General features: G+C 49.6%; 1 protein-coding gene across 12 annotated transcripts in view; it reads right to left on the bottom strand.

The window, feature by feature from the left end:
• The window catches only part of ARHGEF9 (Cdc42 guanine nucleotide exchange factor 9), a 189,742-nt gene that overhangs the window by 34,114 nt on the left and 134,917 nt on the right, over window positions 1-20,711 (bottom strand). For 11 of the 12 annotated variants that reach the window (XR_008840491.1, XM_056491259.1, XM_056491260.1 and 8 more), the window contains 3 exons: window positions 10,250-10,441; window positions 5,667-5,846; window positions 2,863-3,095 (listed from right to left, as the gene is read on the bottom strand). Coding sequence is in view for 11 of the 12 variants with exons in the window: in XM_056491259.1 (XP_056347234.1) it covers window positions 2,863-3,095; window positions 5,667-5,846; window positions 10,250-10,441 (605 nt within the window). In the remaining variant the exon portion in view is untranslated. Of the gene's footprint in view, window positions 1-2,862; window positions 3,096-5,666; window positions 5,847-9,957; window positions 9,980-10,249; window positions 10,442-20,711 lie in introns of those variants that run through there. The other variant, XM_056491270.1, reaches the window with a different exon arrangement.

The following is a 20,711-nucleotide window of genomic DNA, read 5'->3' as shown; positions in this document are numbered from 1 at the left end:
GCCATGAGGCACTAATAGGATCCCATTAACCATGAGATGAAGGTAAATAAATGGTTTGTCAATTCTATTGGGGCTGCAGTGGCGACTTCCCAGTGCTCCATCAGAATCCAAGTCCAGATCCTTGCCAAGCATCACATGCTGGCTCTGGGGAGTGTGGATTCTGGTTTCAGCATTGTCCTGACCTGCTGCAGGGAAAATCCACAGCTCTGCAGGTGTGGAAGGAAAAAAATGAGAAGAGGATCACGTTCCTCTGTCAGATGAAGCTCACATCCTGCTTTCCCTGGGAATCCTGTGTTTTTCCAGGGCTGGGATATGCAGCCACAGGTTTTCTCCCTGTGATGTTACATCTTCAGGGGTCACACCTCCTAAAGCAAGGGGAGCAAACCTCACCCTGCCTTCCTTCCCAGAGCATGGAGCAACAGGAGAAGGGAGTGTCCATGGCAATCCAGGGACACAGAGCTGAGTCACCCAACTGCTGAACCACAGGAGAGCTCCCAAGGCTCCTCAGAACACAGCTCTGTGGGATTATTTAACAACATGGTGGGTTTAAAACATCCCAAAGGGAACAGGAATGTGCTCCCAAAATAACCCAACCCACACTGCCCACATCCCCTTTGCTGTGGCTCCCAAATAACTCACAGAGGGTCATTTTAAACACCCTCCTGTTGGGAAGCCACATCTGAGCTCCCAGGCAGTGCTGTGAGTCCTCACATGGCTGCTGAGGGGAAAACCCACAACCTGTGGGATCCCAGAGCTGCTTTCTGACACCCTGAGGTTCCCAGAGTCTGTTCCAAGTTCGAGTTGGAAAAGCAGGAATAGGATCTGCAGCCAAAGGCTCGTCCAAATTGGTGATTTTGGACATTTGGCTACCTTGAATCACTCAGACTTGTGGGTCAGCTTGAAGCAGATCAATGCATCTCTGCTCACATCACACTTCTGCTCTTCTAAAGTTGGGCTTGGGAAAAACAAGCTGTCAAACACTTGCAGAAGTTTCTGAAACATCTCTGGCTTTTTCTGTTCTCACTTGCTTTTAAATGGGTTTTGGAAAAAGAAAGAAAATTGGCAGGGCAGGAGCAAATCTGCTCTTACAGGGCCTGATTTTTCTTCCACCTTATTTTCACAGCAGTAAATCCCAAGTGGTATCACAGGCAGTGCTCCTGATTCACACTGTCAGGCAGCCAGGCTGACTGTCCTCAGCAGCAGCAAAAGACATCCTGGAAGTTTTGGGAACTGCCAGTGCTCCTCTGAACCTAACCCCATGACAAAACCAGAGATTGGACTGGGCTGAAGAGCTGAGCAGGTTTGGAGTTCTCCCCACACCAGGCTCCAGCTGCAGATCCTGGCCCTGTGCTCACTGTGTGCCCAGGTTCTCCCTGGGAGCAGGGAAGGAGCCTCTCAGATCACTGAATGCTAATTAGGTAATTTTTCCAGTGTAACTGGTAGCATCAGAAAGTACATCCAAGGGTAATTAGTTCACATGTCTGATTAGAGCAGAGCTGAGTGTGTCTCCATCGAGAATTGCTGCTTTGAGAAGACTGAACTGTCTGCTGACCCTTTGTCCTGCTCCCATTTATCCAGGATGTGACAGGGACAAGAGCTGGACAGAAAACCCCAATCCCTACAGGGAAGGAGCACTGGACAGAAAACCTCAACCTTTGTGTGGGAGGGAGCACTGGACAGAAAACCCCAACCCCTGTGTGGGAAGGAGCAGTGGACAGAAAATCCCAATCTCTTTGTGGGAAGGAGCCCTGGACACAAAATCCCATCCCCTGGGTGGGAAGGAGCACTGGAGAGAAAATCCCAACCCTTGTGTGGGAGGGAACACTGGACCAAAAACTCCAAGCCCTGCCCTGGACAGAAAACTCCAACCCTTGGGTGGAAAGGGGCACTGGACAGAAAATCCCAATCTCTTTGTGGGAAGGAGCACTGGACAGAAAATCTCAACCCCTGAGTGGAAAGGAGCACTGGACAGAAAACCCCATCCCCTGTGTGGTAAGGAGCCCTGGACAGAAAATCTCAATCCCTGTGTGGGAAGGAGCACTGGACAGAAAGCTCCAAGCCCTGCCCTGGACAAAAAGCCCTAACCCTTGGGTGGGAAGAAGCACTGGACAGAAAACCTCAACCTTTGTGTGGAAAGGAGCACTGGACAGAAAACCCCAACCCTCGGGTGGAAAGGAGCAGTGGAGAGAAAATCCCAACCCTTGAGTGGATAGGAGTAGTGGACAGAAAACCCCATCCCCTGTGTGGTAAGGAGCCCTGGACAGAAAATCTCAATCCCTGTGTGGTAAGGAGCACTGGACAGAAAGCTCCAAGCCCTACCCTGGACAAAAAGCCCTAACCCTTGGGTGGGAAGAAGCACTGGACAGAAAACCTCAACCTTTGTGTGGAAAGGAGCACTGGACAGAAAACCCCAACCCTCGGGTGGAAAGGAGCAGTGGAGAGAAAATCCCAACCCTTGAGTGGATAGGAGCAATGGACAGAAAACCCCATCCCCTGTGTGGCAAGGAGCTCTGGACAGAAAAATCTCAATCTCTTTGTGGGAAGGAGCACTGGACAGAAAATCTCAACCCCTGAGTGGAAAGGAGCACTGGACAGAAAACCCCAACCCTTGGGTAGAAAGGAGCAGTGGACAGAAAACTCCAAGCCCTGCCCTGGGCAGAAAACCCCAATCCTTGGGTAGAAAGGAGCAGTGGACAGAAAACACCAACCTGTGTGTCAGAAGGGGCACTGGACAAAAAAATCTCAATCCCTGTGTGGGAATGAGCAGCGGACAGAAAACCCCAACGCCTGTATGGGAGGGAGCCCTGTGCAGAAAGCCCCAATCCCTGTTTGCAGGAGCCCTCCCCGTGCCTGCTGAGCTACCTGTGCTCCTGGGCCGTGTACTTGAGCAGCTCTGCCAGCTGCAGGGGGTACTTGCAGATCTTCTGCACGGGCGTCAGCAGGAAGCCGTCGATGGCGATGTCGATCATCTGCTGCAGCAGGCGGCACGCCTCGAAGAAGTGCTGGTACCTGCTGTCCTTCATCAGCTTGGAGAGCTCCATGCACGCGTCCAGGTGGTTGTTACAGTACTCTGAATAGATCCAGAAGCCGTCTTGCTGTGAGAAGGCACGAGGAGGATGTTATAAATGAGAAACAATAGTCTTGATATTCAGCAAAATTCAGATTGCTTTGTTTGATATAGGCAGAGTAATGGGGGTACATGGGGGCCACTGCCCTCTCCATGCTCCACCAAACTTTGGTTTGCAGCTCCCTTTTATAGCATGGTTTCCCTGTAGTCACCAATAATTGCTATTTTTTTTGTTGTCATAATTTTGCCAGGTAAGCAGTGACAACATGAGTCTCTAGGAAATTCATCAAATCCCATAGATAACCATCCAGTCTTGTTAGATAAGAAAAGGTAGAAGTTGGGAAGTCTGGTCTCAGTGGATAGGCTGCAATTGATTGCACAAAGGCAGGAAATCTGATTTTGCAGAATCTGTTGGGCCTTGTTTTGCAAGCTGTCAGTAAATACAACTTATTTAGAAAACATAATATTCATAACAGGGGGATTTAAAACAAAATTATTGAATCATATATTTTCCTTTCTTTAGTGTCATGCTTCATTTCAGACCTAAGTATTCTGGTTTATACAAACCCCAATACTTTTATGATTAACACGAATCTTTTATCAATTATCACAAGCAGGACAGGTCAGGCAGAGATCTGGGTGATCGATGCCACAGCAGGGCTGGGAAGAGCAGGGTCAGATGGGATATGGGAGAAATTCCTCCTGCAAGGGTGGGGATGGAATTCCCAGAGAAGCTGTGGCTGCCCCATCCCTGGAAGTGCTCAAGGATGAGCTTGGAGCATCCCAGTCTATAAAGGTGTGCTGCCCATAGCAGGGTCTGGAACAAAATGATCTTCCCAACCCAAACCAGTGTGGATTTTTAAGAAAGCACAGCCCAAGCAGGAGGAAGGACAGACCCTACAGTGCCTCTCCTGTTTGGAAAAGGTGCTGGGAATGGAGGGACTGCAGAGAGGGAGCTGCACTCTGCCCCATGGCTGAGTCTGCAGTACAGGGTGTTGATGTGAGCCTGCACAGAGCTGTGCTTGTTCTCAGCTTCAGATTGTGCAGGGAGGGTTTGAAAGGCACAGCCCAGCAGAGCTCTGGCTTTTGGTAAGACAAGAGGACAGCCTTGTTATTTGAAAGATCCTGAAGGACCTGCTCAGTGTTTAGGGGCTTGGTATGTTTGAAATTCCCTTTTACCAACAGGGAACCCAAGGCACTGTGTGGATTTCCCCAGGAACAGAGCCCCAGAAAACACTAAAAACAAACAAAAAACCCACACACACACGTGCCCCCCTCCACTTTTTGGACTGCTCTAACAAATTTTCTGGTGTCTGTTTTGTTGGAATGTCCTTTTTCTGCCTTCACTGACCACAGACTGTCACCTTTAACTCGGGCTTGATTCATCTGGGCCACACAGACAAGGCAATGAAAAGGCAAAGATTTCACTGGCAAGGAGATGGGCACAGCCCTGCACCACAAATTAACCCTGAGACAGCCCAGGTGAAAGTCAGGAGTTCCACTGAGCTGTGGCCAATGCCTTCCAAAGAAAGGAGAGATTATTTAGCCAAGACACGCCTGCCCAGCAATTTCCTCTCAGTCCCTGAGGGTCCAAACAAGCTGCTTCTCTGGGAGCAGGGATCCAGTGTCCTTCCCATCCCCACAGCTCAGCAGCCATGCACTGACAGCTCTCCCTTCCTGAAGAAAATGAGGAACAAGATGCTTTGGAGATCCCTAAACAGGATCTTTAAATCCTCACCCCTCAGTTTCCCAAATGGCTAAGCAGGGATAATTTATCAGGAGTTTATCAGCCCCTGTCTGGTGACAGGCAAGTGTCAGATCTTCCTCCAAATCACAGCAGCAATTCTTGCCATTGTCACTATCAATGAATTGACAGCACAGCCTCAAGTCATGACATTTGAGCTACTGATTCTCAGCAAGATTTTGTACATCTTGCCAGCACAGAGGTGCAATGTGATGCAGCTTTTTGCAGGCTCTGATAAGAACCAGCCAGGTTAACACCACATGCACCTCTCAGAGGAAACCTCAATGAGAGACCAGGGATGTTTAGAAGATGCTGTGAAACTCTTCAGGGAAGTCCTGCTGAAGTTTCAGGAATGTTAATCTAGAGTTTCCCAGAACTGTTCCCTGTCACAGCACAGGAGCTGCAGCATCTGTGAGCTCTGATACCTGTGAGCTCTTTAAGGATGTCCTGCTGAAGTTTCAGGAATGTTCATCTGGAGTTTCCCCAAACTGTTGCCCTGTCACAGTACCTGTGAGCTCTGATACTCTGCACCCCTCTCCCTGCAGGAAAGCCTCCAGCTCCAGGACTGGAATTTGACAATTCCTGACATATTTACAACATTGGCCAATTTATCAGCTCCTGCAGGAGGTGATTTATGGAACAGTAGGATGGGCTAGGCAAAATTATCCAGTATCTCCTCATCCATGTGATTCAGATGTACTGGAGGTTTTCCAACTGCACATCCAAGTTCTCCCTGCTCTGTACCTCACAAAGCACATGGAGAACATGGAGCAGTTCCTGGTATGGTACTAGATGAGGTTCCTGCACTCTGAGTTTTCCTCCTCCCTCCCCAGGGACAATGCCCAGTGAACTCACGTGTTCCAGGAAGCACGGCCCGATCTCGCTGAGATGGGGGTCCTCGTTGTTGTACTGCTTCTCCAGGTCCCTCACAAATCCCATCTGAAATCTGTAGATGTCCTCAATGTTCCCAAAGATGATTTTCAGCTGCTCATCACTGAACATGTCCCTCCTCTTCCTGCACTGCTTTAAGTAACCCTGTGAGAGTGAGACAGAAGGGAGTCCTAGGTTACAATGTAAAGATGTGACCAAAAGGGTGGATTCTATCCCCAGCTGATAGACCAGGTCCTTATCTCTGTGGGAGATATCTCCTGCTAATGGGCCATCTTTAAACCAGCTGGGCAATCATCTCTATCTTTCCCACAGCCCATCCTCCCTCCAGGAGATATCTCCTGTTCATGGCCACTGAGTCCCAGGGCATGACTGATAAAATTCCATCATCCCACTGGGAGATGCTCCAGCCAGGGGAGGAGCCAAGCCTTTCCTACCCAGATAAAAACTGAGCAGCCTTTTCCACTGGATTCCAGAGGACAAGAGCTACCAGACCTTTCTCCAGGATCACTGCTTCAATAAGACCCCTTCATCTGGACTGCTGCCACCACCCTGACTAGCAGGGTGTCAGTTTGTATTCTGACTGTCAGTGCTCTTCTTTTGTACTATTTCATGTATTTTGTTTTTCTCTTTTTTCCTATTAAACTATATTTCTGACTTGGAGTCTCTCACTGGTTTTGCTTTCAAACCATTCCAAAGTGTTTGCAGAGAGCAGCACCGTGCAGGGGCCAGCCCCAAGGGGGTGTGAGCAGTGCTGGGTGCCTGGTCCTGCAAACCCCAACCAGCTCTCCTACCAGCACTGCTGCTTCCACATCCTTCCACAGAAACTGGAAGGGGCTTCTCTGATTTCTCCTTTCAGCCCAGCAATCAGGACCAGGAAGCTGTTTAATACCATCATCAAGTTCTGTTCAATATCTTTAACGAGATATTTTGTTATATCTGTTCAATGTCTTTATAAAGTGCACCCCTAACAAGTCTGATGTGCTGGAGGGTGGGAAGGTTCTGAGCAAATCCCCTCATCCTCCCACACTTCACCTGTCAGGATGATCATCACCAAATCACTGAATTGTTAACACTGGAAAAAGCCTCTAAGATCATCAATCCAACCAGAACGATTTAAACTAGAAACTTTGCAAGGCCAAATCTCATGTGTTGCAACTGGCCTGGTTGGTTCTGCAGCGTCCTGACTGGAAAGAAACAACACAGAGGTCATCAGGAGATGACTCTGCTTACTTTGCTTGCCTTTATTATATAGGAAGGGAAAAAAAGGAAGGGAAGAAAACGCCAGCAGCTCCAGTGGGATGGCTAAATTTGGGAACTCGGGATGCTTAGTCACTCAGCCATGCTGCCAGCTGGTGACATGCAGCTGCTGGGCCACAATGAACATTGGAACCCTGCAATGAACTGTCCTTCAGCCTCACCACGTGGTTCCTGGCAGGGAGAACTTCAAACATGAATGAGAAAAGCAACTCTGGCTGAGCTGGCCTGGACCCAACCTCTGGCATGTCCAGCTCAGCTCGGAGGAGCCGTCACCCCGAATTTCCTGGATTTTTCAGATGACTAGTTTGGGATATGGAACACCTTCTACACTTCCTAATCTAGGTCTCTCTTCCCCCAGGAGCTCCTTGATGACTCATTTCACTGGGTTTCCCTCTCTGATTTTCCAAGGAATGGGAGCAGGCTGCTTCCCACACTGTGGGATGGTCACAGGGCAAATCCAAACTGGGGAGAAATGACACAGAGCATCTCTCCATGCAGATTTTCCTGTCTGCCTGCTGATCTCAGAACAGCCTGGGGAAAAACCCGAGGAAAAAGTCAGGAAAAAGCCCTCGCTGTGCCCATGGGGCAGTGTCCCCTCACTCTGCTCTGTGACATCCCTCCCTTCAAACACAGGAACATCCCCCAGCCCTGGGGCTGCCACTGGCTGCGATTCCCACCCTCACTATTCCCACCCTCCCTGTGCTGCTTCATCATTTCTCTGGAATCACGTGTCTGGAGGAGCTGAAACAGCACATTTCTGTGCAGGCACCTCTGAAAGCACAGGGAGAATAAAGGAATTGCAAGGAGTTCCCAAGCCTGATCCTCTCTGTGTGTTTGAAGGTGCTTTCCAGCACAAGCCAGGAAAAGGAGACTGAAGATTCATCCAGAACACACAGCAGAGGAGGCTGCTGCAGAGCTTTCCCAGTAAAATCACTTCTGTTACATAAAACAATGTCATCTTCCTTCTGCTCATCCCGTCAGGTTTGCTCAGAGAAGGGATAGCTGACTGATGAGCAGATGTTGGAGAGTGTTTTGCTCGATGAATACCTAAAAATAGCTGCCAAACTGTCTAAAAACTACTTTTCCATCTAGTCCCTGAAGTATAGGCCAGAGTTGGGCAGGATTTGCAGAAGGTTAAGTGCTAAGTTTTCTTCACCCCACAGTGAGTTTAGAGACAGACTAGGAGAGGTGGTCAGTCTGTCTGTCCATCCATCCATCCATCCATCCATCCATCCATCCATCCATCATCCATCATCCATCCATCCATCCATGAGCCTCTCTCCAGCAAGGCACAGCCCAAACTGCACAGATGAGAATGCCCATTCCAGCCCTCCTCCCTGCTCAGCTGAATCATTTCCTAATTTATTTCCTAAATTGTCATCATTTCCTGATGACATATCATTAGGGGCAGTAAATCAGTGTTTCCCCACTGCCCTGAACCTTCCTGAGAATCCCACCTGGCAGAAACACATAGCTGGAGATGCAAGTTAAGGTTGATTTTGTTTCCAACAAAAAAATGCAAATGCAGGAAAAGAAACAGTATGTGGAGAAGCGCCTGCAGTTCTTCCCTTCTCCAGTGCAAAGCTCTCTGACTGAAATAGAACATTGAAATTAAGCTCATTTGTTTCCAAATTGAAATCCCAAGGCTCTTCCATATTTGAAAAGTGTCATGGATGCTTTTTTGGATGGCTGCTCTGCCTTGCTGAGAGAAAAGCAGCAAGGATGAAGGGAGGAAGACATTCCTCTAAGCACAGTTCCCAAGGGGCTTCACCACATTGACTGGGCACAGGCTCACTAAATCCTAAACACTGCGAGGGATGAGCTGAAAGCCATCCCCAGACTCTGATTTCAGTGCTAACAAACTTCTGCCTCCCAGTGATAAGGACATCTCTACACTCAGCGCCCAAACTCTGGCACAGCCACGTGTTCCCCTTCCCAAACACCACAGGCTCTGCACTTTCAGGGCACTAATCCTGAACTTAAGGGCTTGTAGAGGTTAATTGTAACCTAATGAACAAGAACCAAGTTGGGGATTTGTGGGGTCACTCACTAAAGTCCACTGCTTGCTGGTTCCCTTCTTCATTTCCCATGGTGGAAACATTTTGCCCTCAGTCTCACCATAAGAGAGGCAACTGGGGGCCACCCTGAGCCAGGGGAAATTGTGAACCCGACATGAAAGGCACAGATGACATGGGTAACTGATTGGTTTAATTACAACCTAATTTCCTCAATCACAAGTTCAAAAGTAGATGGCATTGGGTTTTAATTAAGAGGACTGCTTGAAGGATCTCAACCTCATCATGTTTTAGTCAAAGAGCTATGGAATAAAGGTCAGGAAATTGCACTTTTGGTTAATACAAACTGAAGGAATTATCAGATCCAGCAGGAAATTCTCAGAACTGTCAATACATATTGACAGATGCTGCTCCTGCATTAGACACAGTCCTCAGACACTCCAGCTTGCTCCCAAACCACCAAGGGACAAACCCAGGCTCAACCTTTGCTAGCCCCCCATGTCCTGCCCCCAGCCCCAGTACCTCACTGAGGTGTTTGATACAGCAGGGACAAAACCCCCCAGGTGTGCCCCAGCCCCCAGGTGTGCCCCAGCCCCAGGTACCTCACAGATGTCCCTGAGGTAGCAGAGACAGATCCCCCAAGGTGTGTTCCAGCCCTCAGGTGTGCCCCAGGTGTGTCCCAGCCCCAGGTATCTCACAGATGTCCTTGAAGTGTTTGACATAGCAGGGAAAAAACCCCCAGTTGTGTCCCAGCCCCCAGGTGTGCCCCAGGTACCTCACAGATGTCCTTGAGGTGTTTGATGTAGCAGGGACAAACCCCCCCAGGTGTGCCCCAGGTATCTCCTAGGTGTCCCTGAGGTGTTTGATGCATTTGGGACAGACCCAGGCCAGCCCCCAGGTATGGCCCAGGTACCTCCCAGATGTCTCTGAGGTATCTGATGTAGTGGGGACAGACCCCTCAAGTGTGCTGCAGCCCCAGGTACCTCGCAGATGTCCTTGAGGTGTTTGATGCAGTGGGGACAGACCCAGCTGTGCCCCAGCCCCAGGTGCCCCCCAGGTGTGCCCCAGCCCCAGGTGTGCCCCAGGTGCCCCCCGGGTGCCCCCCAGCCCCGGTACCTCGCAGATGTCCTTGAGGTGTTTGATGTAGCATGGACAGAACCCCCAGGTGTGCCCCAGGTGTGCCCCAGCCCCAGGTGTGCCCCAGGTGCCCCCCAGGTGCCCCCCAGGTGTGTCCTAGCCCCCAGGTGCCCCCCAGGTGCCCCCCAGCCCAGGTACCTCGCAGATGTCCTTGAGGTGTTTGATGTAGTGGCGCTCGGTGCTCATGATCTCGTTGATGACGTTGGCTCTCATCTGGTCGCGGTTCTGCACGGTCCTGCCCAGGCACAGGCAGTCGGCGCTGGGGTCCAGGTGCCCGTTCTGCACCTCGCTGGTTCCCTCCTCCACCCCATCCTCCTGGTTCACCCACAGCTGCAGGACACAGGGCACAGCACGGGGTTACTGCCAGCAGCAGCTCCAGCAGCAATCTGGGAGATGCTGGATGCAGATCTCCTCACCCCACACAGCCCCAAACCTACCCCAAAAACTGCCCCAAACTCTGCCCCAAAAACTGCCCCACACACTGCCCCAAACTCTGCCCCAAACTCTGCCCCACACGCTGCCCCACACACTGCCCCAAAAACTGCCCCAAACCCTGCCCCAAACCCTGCCCCAAAAACTGCCCCAAACTCTGCCCCAAAAACTGCCCCACACGCTGCCCCAAACTCTGTCCCAAAAACTGTCCCCAAAAACTGCCCCAAAAACTGCCCCAAACTGCCCCAAAAACTGCCCCACACACTGCCCCAAATTCTGCCCCAAAAACTGCCCCACACACTGCCCCAAACTCTGCCCCAAACCCTGCCCCAAACACTGCCCCAAACTCTGCCCCAAACCCTGCCCCAAACACTGTCCCACACACTGCCTCAAACTCTGCCTCAAACACAGCCCCAAACCCTGCCCCACACACTGCCCCAAACACTGCCCCAAAAACTGCCCCAAACTCTGCCCCAAACCCTGCCCCACACACTGCCACAAACTCTGCCCCAAACCCTGCCACAAAAACTGCCCCAAACCCTGCCCCAAACACTGCCCCAAACCCTGCCACAAACCCTGCCCCAAACCCTGCCCCAAACTCTGCCCCAAACCCTGCCCCAAACACTGCCCCAAACCCTGCCACAAACCCTGCCCCAAACCCTGCCCCAAACTCTGCCCCAAACCCTGCCCCAAACCCTGCCCCAAACTCTGCCCCAAACCCTGTCCCAAACCCTGTCCCAAACTCTGCCCCAAACTCTGCCCCAAACCCTGTCCCAAACCCTGCCCCAAACTGTGGATGGTTCAGACACCCCTTTGGGACCCTCTTGGAATCTTTTCCCCTATTGAGAGGAATGTGGATTTTTCTTTACAAACGAGCTGTGGATCTGCTTGTGGATAAAACCAGCACTGACAGAGAGATAAAAGAAACAATGGGATGGATTCCACTGATTGATGAATGGAAAAAGATGTTTGTCTTTATAAATAAACTGTAGGTTTGCTAAAAATGAAATTGGATATCGGAAGGTGAAAGAACAACAGGGAAAAACCACGAATTCTGTAAGAATTAAAAATTAAAAGGGAGGGTTATACATCAGAGGGGAATCTCAGGTATCAGGTGTTTGGGGAGTCTGTGCCTCTCAATACCTCAGCAATGGGGAAAGAGAGAGGAAAATGTGGATGGGAAATTGGGATAAAAAGGGAGGCTGCATCCTCCAAAAATTTGAGAGATCCCAGGGGAATGCCCCATGGCCTCTCCCTTTATTGTAACAAAGCAAAAAGGACTCCTCTGCCTCCTTTTTGGACATAAACCTCTGGTGTTTGTGGATTCATTTTCCTGACACTAAGATAAGAAATCCTTCCTTAGGGTGACTCATGCTAGAGAATTGTTCACCTCCCTGCAGACCCCTGTGTTACCTTTTAGAGTTTTTATTGTTCTTTATCTCTTCTAGGCAATTGGTCACTTTCTACCTAAAACCTTAAAGTAATTGGATAGCTTTCAACTTATAACTCTATAGGTCACTTTTCAAGCCACCTCAACCCTATAGAACCCCTCTGATATTCCATGTATTCGAATTTGCTGTCTGACCCCTTTGTAGAAATAAAGTTGCTGACAAAATCTTTGTGCAGCTCTGCCAGATCTCACTGGCTAAGAGAGAGCTGCAAGTAAATGAAATCAGAAAAGAGCTGATGGCCTGACCTAGGCCTTGCTTGCATTGGAGCACTCTGCAGCTGATTTCTGCCCTGGAGCAGCCAGGAGATCTGTTCTATTCAGAACATTTCTCTGGGCTTGCTGTGGCAGAACCCCAGCCCTGGCAGCTCCACCCCACCTCTGAGATCTGCTTGGATCCCAGATACAAAACCATCCTGTGACAGGGTGAAGCTCTGCAGTTTTCCTCAGGCCGCTCTGTTTTCCTCGTGTCCATCTCAGCCCTGGAGCCCTTGGCAGTGCCTGGTGCCAGCACTGCTGTCCCAGCTCCAGCTGGGGTCTCTCTGCACAGAAGATTCTCTGGGAGCAGGGATCAGCCCTTCCCAGGGGACTGATTTGGGGTGGAGATGAGGCTGGATCAGAGATCTGAAGTGCACATCAGCTCTGGGCTGTTTCTGTAACCTCACAGGGGCTGTGAAGGAGCCCTGATCCCATTTCTCAGCAGCTTTCCTCATCAGCTCACAGGGACAGCCTGCCTGGCTCAGGCCAATCCCACATCTCAGCATCCCAGGACTGGGATCCCCAAACCATGGCACCCCCAAACAATGGCATCCCCAAACCATGGCACCCCCAAACCATGGCATCACCAAACCATGGCATCCCCAAACTATGGCATCCCCAAACCATGGCATCCCCAAACCATGGCACCCCCAAACAATGGGATCACCAAACCATGAGATCCCCAAACCATGGCACCCCCAAACCATGGCACCCCCAAACAATGGGATCACCAAACCATGGCACCCCCAAACCATGAGATCCCCAAACCATGGCACCCCCAAACCATGGCATCCCCAAACCATGGCACCCCCAAACAATGGGATCACCAAACCATGAGATCCCCAAACCATGGCACCCCCAAACCATGGCACCCCCAAACAATGGGATCACCAAACCATGGCACCCCCAAACCATGAGATCCCCAAACCATGGCATCCCCAAACCATGGCACCCCCAAACCATGGCACCCCCAAACCATGGCATCCCCAAACCATGGCATCCCCAAACCATGGCACCCCCAAACCATGAGATCCCCAAACCATGGCATCCCCAAACCATGGCACCCCCAAACCATGGGATCCCCAAACCATGGGATCACCAAACCATGGGATCCCCAAACCATGGCACCCCCAAACCATGGGATCCCCAAACCATGGCATCCCCAAACCATGGCATCCCCAAACCATGAGATCCCCAAACCATGGCATCCCCAAACCATGAGATCCCCAAACCATGAATCCCCAAACCATGGCATCCCCAAACCATGAATCCCCAAACCATGGCATCCCCAAAATCTCAAATCTCCTAAATCTCCTAAAAATCTCAAATCTCACAAATCTCCTAAAATCTGGGGGCTGAGGGCAGCTTGGGACAGGTGCACTGAAAATTCCAAAAAGCAGTGAAAAAGATCTTTGTGTTTTCAGCACACTGAAGATTCCTTCCAATATCAAATAAAAAAATCCACAGAAATTGCAAATTCCAGCTCTCTCCTGTGTGTCTGACCCAGCCTTTGCTCTGCACACACCATACAGATCAAGGGCTCCTTCTGTTACCTTTTCCCACAAAACCTGCTTAAAATAACTCTGATTGACTCAAATTTGGCTCAGAGTAGTTTGTAAACAAACATTAAATAAAGCTGAGAGCTGACAGAAATACCCCTGTCTTTCACAGACCACCTCAGCTGTGATGGAAATGAAGCAACTTCTCTCCTCAGTGTTTGAAGTCTCTAAATCCTGGGGACTTTCAAACCTAAAAATACATTTTCCTGTGAGCAGTGGAACTGTCCACACACAGAGCACAAGGAAAGCAGGCAGCATCATTAACCTCATCTTCAGGCTTCCTTTCAGTGTTAATCGTTTTTCCTGCTTTCCCATTATTCAGTTTAAACTGGGCTTTGCACAGATTGTAAAGGGCAGTGTTCCTGTAAATTGGGAAAGCAAAAACCTCCAAACCTGCCCCTGCTCCTTCCCTGCTTTCCCAACCAACAGCTGTTCTGCTAAACCACCTCTCACAGCTCCCACGTTCTGCCCTCCCACAGGGAGCTGTAAAGGCCAGAAAAAAAAAAAAAAAAAAAAAAAACCAAAAAACCAAAAAAAACCACTCATCTCTTCTTAAGCAGGATGTTAATGATGCTGCAAATTTGGGGGATAAAAAAGGGGGTTTGTAGGATTTCCATCAGCCTTGGGTCACTGGGAGGGAGCTGGTGATCCAATCCTACCAAATTTAGTGGGGTCCAGCAGGGAAACCCTCTCCTGGCACACTGAAACAAACGTGTTTTGTTCAGAAAATAAACCCCAAAAAAGCTGGGTTAGAAAAGTGGCTAGAAATTCTCTCTTTCAGCAAAACCCATCCTGCTCTGGAAGAGGTTTGGGGTCCCCTGAGGCAGAGCAACACCCCATGAACATGAGCAGTGGTTTATGCTGAAAAATAAATTAAAACTAAATAAATAATAACTAAAACAAGAGCTGCTGCTGCTGAGCAAAGTCCCTGCTGGGCTAAGTGACCTCAGGGCCAATTACTGACATCAGTGCTGGGAAAACCTGGGGGAACCCTGAGAAGTAAAAAGGGTCCTGGGAAGGACAGAATGGCACAGGGATCTGTCCTGGTGACAGCTCCACTGGCATTCAAACCAAACAAATGTGGGAAATCCAGCAGGACCAGTGTGGCTGAAGTTCAAAATAACTTCCTATCCTGCTTTTCTTCTCCTACAGAAAGGGATTTTGCAGCCTTCCCAAACTGGAATAACTTGTCACCAAGTTTGCTGACATCCCTGCCAGTCTGGCAGCAGAACATATTTTTGAAGCTCTGCCTCCTAGAGTCAGGTGATCATGAGAAAAAATTGGATTTTCACTTTAAAAAAAAAAAGCCAGAAAGATTTAATCATTACAAGGCATGTGTGTGTAAGCCTGAGTCATGAATCCTAGAGGCTTTGAAACTCCAAGGCAGATAGCAAACTTGCAAACTTTCATGATTCCTCAAATTCAGGCTGTGAATTTGCCTTTTGTGCACAGCAGGAACAATCCCTCCTTCCTCATCTGCCAATCTCATGAGCCTTGCTTTCTTCCTTAATGAAATTTTTGCTCTTTCCTGCTAGGATCCACATTCCCAAAGGGGAAAAAAAAATACAGTTCTAGTCTAGATGACTTCTGCCTTAGATTTAAAAACAAATGCAACAATTTTATCAGCTCCAGAGGAAGCTGAAGGTGTTTCCACCCTGTGCTCTCCAGCCTCTGCTGCTGGAGGGATCAATCCCACTGTGCTGTTCAAACACTCCTGTTTCCATCTAAACCTCTGAAGTTCTCTGAAATTCCAGCAAGGATCCTCCTTCCAGGGCATCATTTGAAGTTGGGACCATGATAAATAAAAGTTGAGGTGCAGTGGCAGATCTGGCACTGACCTTGGCCAGTCCCTGCAGCTGGAGGAGGTTTCCCCACCCAAACCCAGGGATAAATCACGGAAAAACTCACAGAGCTGTTGAAATTTGGGCTGAAATGCATCACCAGAGTCGTGTTCTCACTGTGAGACAGACCTGGGGGTGGGTTTGCACCTCCAGCTCTTGGAGCTGGGCCATGGCAAGGTGGCACTTCAAGGGTTAACTGTGCCCTCTGTCCCACTGCCAGCACCCCAGGCTGGATCCTCACTGGCAGGGGTGGAGCTGCAGGTGACACAGCCACGCTGGGACATGCTGGCCTTGCCCAAAAACTTCTGAAATGTCAGACTGAGCTGATTTGGACAAAGCTGCAAACGCTCCTGCTTTGCTCCAGCACCTCTAACAGTGTGATCCCTCTGTGTCACACACACAGGGCCCCCAAAAATGCCTGAATTTGTGGGAACAGCTGAGATCACACTCAGCAGAAAGGTCTGTCTGCTCCCCGTCTTTCCAACCACACACAAATGCACAGCTGCCCCTTGCTCTCACTGCAAATATCTCCATTTCTAGACAAGAAACCTCAAAACTCTCATTTTTTCCCAGTTTCATCCCATCTCCCCAGCACTCCCAGCTCAGGATGGGGATTTCCAGGGAGCAGGGATGGGACAGGAATTCCTTGGCAGCTTCTCAGCTCTGCTGCTCATTTGGGTTCCAAGAAGCCTCTCCAGGCTCCTGTCCTGAGCTCCTCAGCAGTTCAGGGCTGTGGCTTGGCACTGGGACCCCAGACTGAATTCCTGCCTCCAATGGCACTGGTTTAAGGAAAAACAACAACCCTACAATAATAAATCAAATAAATCTCTTTGAACACCTCTGCAATGCAAAACAACACGGGCTGTAGAATAAAACAGCACTGGGAGGGTCATGAAAAAGCCAAACCACCAAGCCCTGAGAGCCATTTTGAGCACTCTGTAACAAGAGTTAATTAAAAGAAATCAGTGAAAATCACAGGAAAAAAAAATCAAGTTGCATAATGCTGGTCCTACGTGATATTTCCTATTGAAAGGCCCCTCCATGTGGAAAGGAACAGGCTTATCATGAGGCTCCAAGTCCTATTTCAAAATTCAACCTTAATTGGGAAGTCATGACCAGCTCTTGTGTAATGCAAGAACTTGCAGAGGCAGATAAAAGTAAAATAATCAAATAAAAAAAAGCCCTTTTCCCTAAGGAGCAGCTCTGGGAGGCAGGGAGAGCTGATGGCTGCATTGTGCTAATTCATGTTTTTTATGACTGATATCCTTTTAGAAAGGGAGAAAAGGAACACCCAGGGAGCCACAGGCTCACCTCAGTGCCCAGCAGGAGCATGGAGCAGATTCCTGAAAAATATGTTCAGAAGAGACAAGGAGGTGATTCAGTGGGGACAGAGAGTGCCTGACACTTCCAGGGACTGGGGCAAGGGGGTCACAGAGCCCAGAGCCCCCTCCAGAGCCTGAAGGGATCCAGGAGAGCTGGAGAGGCACTGGGGACCAGGGATGGAGGGACAGGACACAGGGGATGGCTTCAAACTGGAAATTTGGGAGGGATATTGGGAAGGAATTGTTCCCTGGGAGGGTGGGCAGGGCTGGGATGGAATTCCCAGAGCAGCTGTGGTGTCCCTGGATCCCTGAAGTGCCCAAGGCCAGGCTGGACACTAGGACTGGGGCAGTGGGAGCTGTCCCTGCCATGGCAGGGGTGGCTCTGGATGGGCTTTAAGGTCCCTCCCAGCCCAAACCAGTCTGTGATTCTATGATCTAAAATTTCTATAAATATAATTTATCAGCTTGCAGCTTTACCCAAATGGTGCATGAAATCACCCAGTGGCACTGGGCCAGCATCAGTGACCTGCAATTATTGCAGATTTACCCTGCTCAGAGCAGGCACTGGATGGAAAGCACTTTTTCCTTCAACAGGCACCAAGACCTGATTGCCTCTTAATGATCAGAAACCACAACAAAGCAAATATTTTACCAGCCAGCTGCATTATTAACCTGCTTCCACTGGCTATTCACAAGGACAAAACCAGCAGAAAAATCTGCCATTCTGGATTCCCACTCACAATTAACTATTGTGGCAGATTAATGATACAGACACGTCCTTCCAGAGAGCTGCTGCCATTCCAGGGAGTCTGCATTGCGCAGGACAGGAGTGGGCAGTGCATGGATCACACAGCCAGAGGCTCCAGGAACTGCAGAGCACAGAGCACTGGGAGCACTGAGCCACCCATCCACACTGCCCTGCCCAGGGAAGGGCACAGTGGGACCCTTTGGGGGACCTGGAGAGCTGCAGTGGCACAGGGAGCCCTGGGATGCTCCTGGGTGTCTTGGGCTGCAATACAGATGTGAGCAGCTGTTTATATTCTATCACCAGCTGTTAAACCAGGTGGAGCAGTGATCCTTATCTCTGTGGGATATCTCCTGTTAATGGGCCATCTTTAAACCAGCTGGGCAATCATCTTTATCTTTCCCACAGCCCATCCTCCCTCCAGGAGATATCTCCTGTTCATGGCCAGTGAGTCCCAGGGCATGACTGATAAAATTCCATCATCCCACTGGGAGATGCTCCAGCCAGGGGAGGAGCCAAGCCTTTCCTACCCAGATAAAAACTGACATTTTGGACACCAAGGCACCTTCTTTCCACTGGATTCCAGAGGAAAACCAGACCTTTCCACATCATCCCTGCACCTTCAGAGGAAACTGCACCTTCTCCAGGAGCACTGCTCCAGCTGAACCACATCTGCCCCTGCAGGAGGATGCAGCCACCATTGAATGGGACTGTGCCAACACCCTGACTGACTGACGGGTGTCAGCTTGGATTCTGACTCTGGCAGGGCTGGGATTGTTCTGTGTAATACTGCATTTCTATTTTAATTGTCCTAGTAAAGAACTGTTATTCCTAATTCCCATCTCTTTGCCTGAGAGCCCCTTAATTTCAAAATGATAATAATTTGTAGGAGGGGAGTTCACATTCTCCATTTCTGCCTTTCTTAGCAGACACCTGACTTTCAAACCACGACAGCAGGAAAGCCCAAACTCTGCAGCTCAGCCTGTCCCAGCAGCACTGCCCATGCTCCTACCTCCAGCACAGCTATTTTTAAGCTGGATTTGCCACGGGAGAATCAAATCTCCTTTAGGAGGCTGTGACTGCAGCAGGCACTGCAGCACATCCCAGCTGCCCAACAGGTGAGGGCACCTCAGCTCCATTTCCAAAGGAAATCTCACCTTGATGCCCCTGGCTCTGAGGGAATGCTAATGCTGCAAGGAGGAAAGCAGGTGAGTGATGAGCTCAGCAAGATACAATCAGACTTTACAGGCAAAATAATCAGCTGGGGAGCAAGATGGGGAATTACACCTGCAATACAGGGCAGGCACAGCTAAAAGCTGAACCCACTGCCCAATGAAGGCACTTCTGCCCAGACCAGGCTCTGGGTTCAGAATCTCCTTCTCCACAGAGCCTTAAAAGCTCACTCCAATTTATCCAGCACTTCTCCTTTAGCAGCAGAAAATAAAGTGGGTCAAAGGCAGCTTTACAGCAGGAAAATCAATCTAAAATTACAACACTTGGGGGAACCAAGGCAGTGGTGAGAGAGAACATGGAGCACTGCCACCCCTGCACTTCTCCACCCCTGCACCTTCTCCTGCAAGGGGGGACCATAAAGATTTTACACCCCCTCCCTGCTCAGGCCTTGGGAGGACCATTTCTTCCCTTCTTCACTCACCAGGCACTACAAGGAGCTGCAGTAAAAGCTCCTCAGCCTCAGTTTTGCTCTTTACCTTGGCTTAGTAGCATAAGGAAAAGAGACTCAGCATTGCTGAGGTGAGAAGAAATATATTCTGCAAGCTCAGTCTGGTATCCAAAGAGACTAAGGAGAGCTTTACAGGAATAAATCCCCCTCTCTGCCCAGGACAGGGGCACTCTGCCACGTCTCTGAGGAAACATTCCACTGCACAGCATCCATAAGAGTTATTCTTTTTATTTCTCTGCAGTGGAAACATGTCAGAGCCCAAACACGAAGCCATTTGATTTCCTGTGTTTGGAGTGTCTCACCTGGGCTGTTTTGGAGCCTTGATGAGGGGCTCTGCAATCAAAACTTTGTTTTGAGTCTTGCTGTGCTTTCTAAAGGAGACCTCAAGGTACAACAATGGATCCAGGGGCAGCCCAGGGCTGTTATTCTCTGCTATAAATCCCTCCCTCCCAACACTGAGCCTGTTTTTCTGAGCCAGTGTCAATGTGCTGGTTATGCAAAAACTCATCTGTGGCCCACAGTGCACAGACAGCCCAAGGCTCTGCCATCCACAGAGAAAAAAAAATAAAAAAAATGTGGCATTACCACCACAAGAATGTGAAATCTCGTTTGAAATTGCTGCTGTTTTTTTTCCAGCTGTACCTCCCAACCTGTCAGACCACTGGAAGTTGACAGGATGTGCAAAGACACCCTGTGGGTGTCCAGTGTGCTCAGAACAGGCACTCAAACACACCACAGACACCTTCATCTGTCTAAACCCAGCTCTTGGCTGGGTTTTAAATTTAGTTCTGGAGTTCTTATCCACCTTTCTGACTTAGGGGATTTCATAACCTTCTCCCTGAGTGCAGCAGCTCCCTGCAGAAACCATCCACCATCCCCTGCTGCCTCCAAATTTTACTTCCATGCTGGGCTTTTTCTTCCCCTGAAACAACATTGCTTTATCATCCAGTTTCTCCTTGAAAGTTCCTGAGCTCCCAAACCTCTGTGGTTTCCTCTCCTCACCTTCCTGCTAAGAGGATTAGTGCAGGTGTGAGCAGGGAGACAATTGCTGTGTGTGCAGGGAATTCAGGAGCGTTTTTTGTTTGCTACCCCTGGCTGTCATGTAAAGGAGGCCAAGGGAATCAGCAGGTTCCTGTTTTCCTCTCCACTTGCAAATGTGAAATTCCCTGCTATGAGATTTCCTGAGTGCCAAATGCTTTGCCAAAGGTTTTCAGATGATCTGGCTGGAGAGCAAGAAGCGTCAGACATCTCATTGCAAACTGGGTTCCCAGCCCAGTTTTGTCCTCAGAAGTGATTCAAAGGACTTTGAGAGGAA

The sequence above is a fragment of the Oenanthe melanoleuca genome, chromosome 4A, assembly GCF_029582105.1.
Source record: "Oenanthe melanoleuca isolate GR-GAL-2019-014 chromosome 4A, OMel1.0, whole genome shotgun sequence".
Lineage (NCBI taxonomy): Eukaryota > Metazoa > Chordata > Aves > Passeriformes > Muscicapidae > Oenanthe > Oenanthe melanoleuca.
The sequence above is the reverse complement of the archived record's forward strand: the minus strand, read 5'-3'. Positions and strand labels throughout refer to the sequence as shown.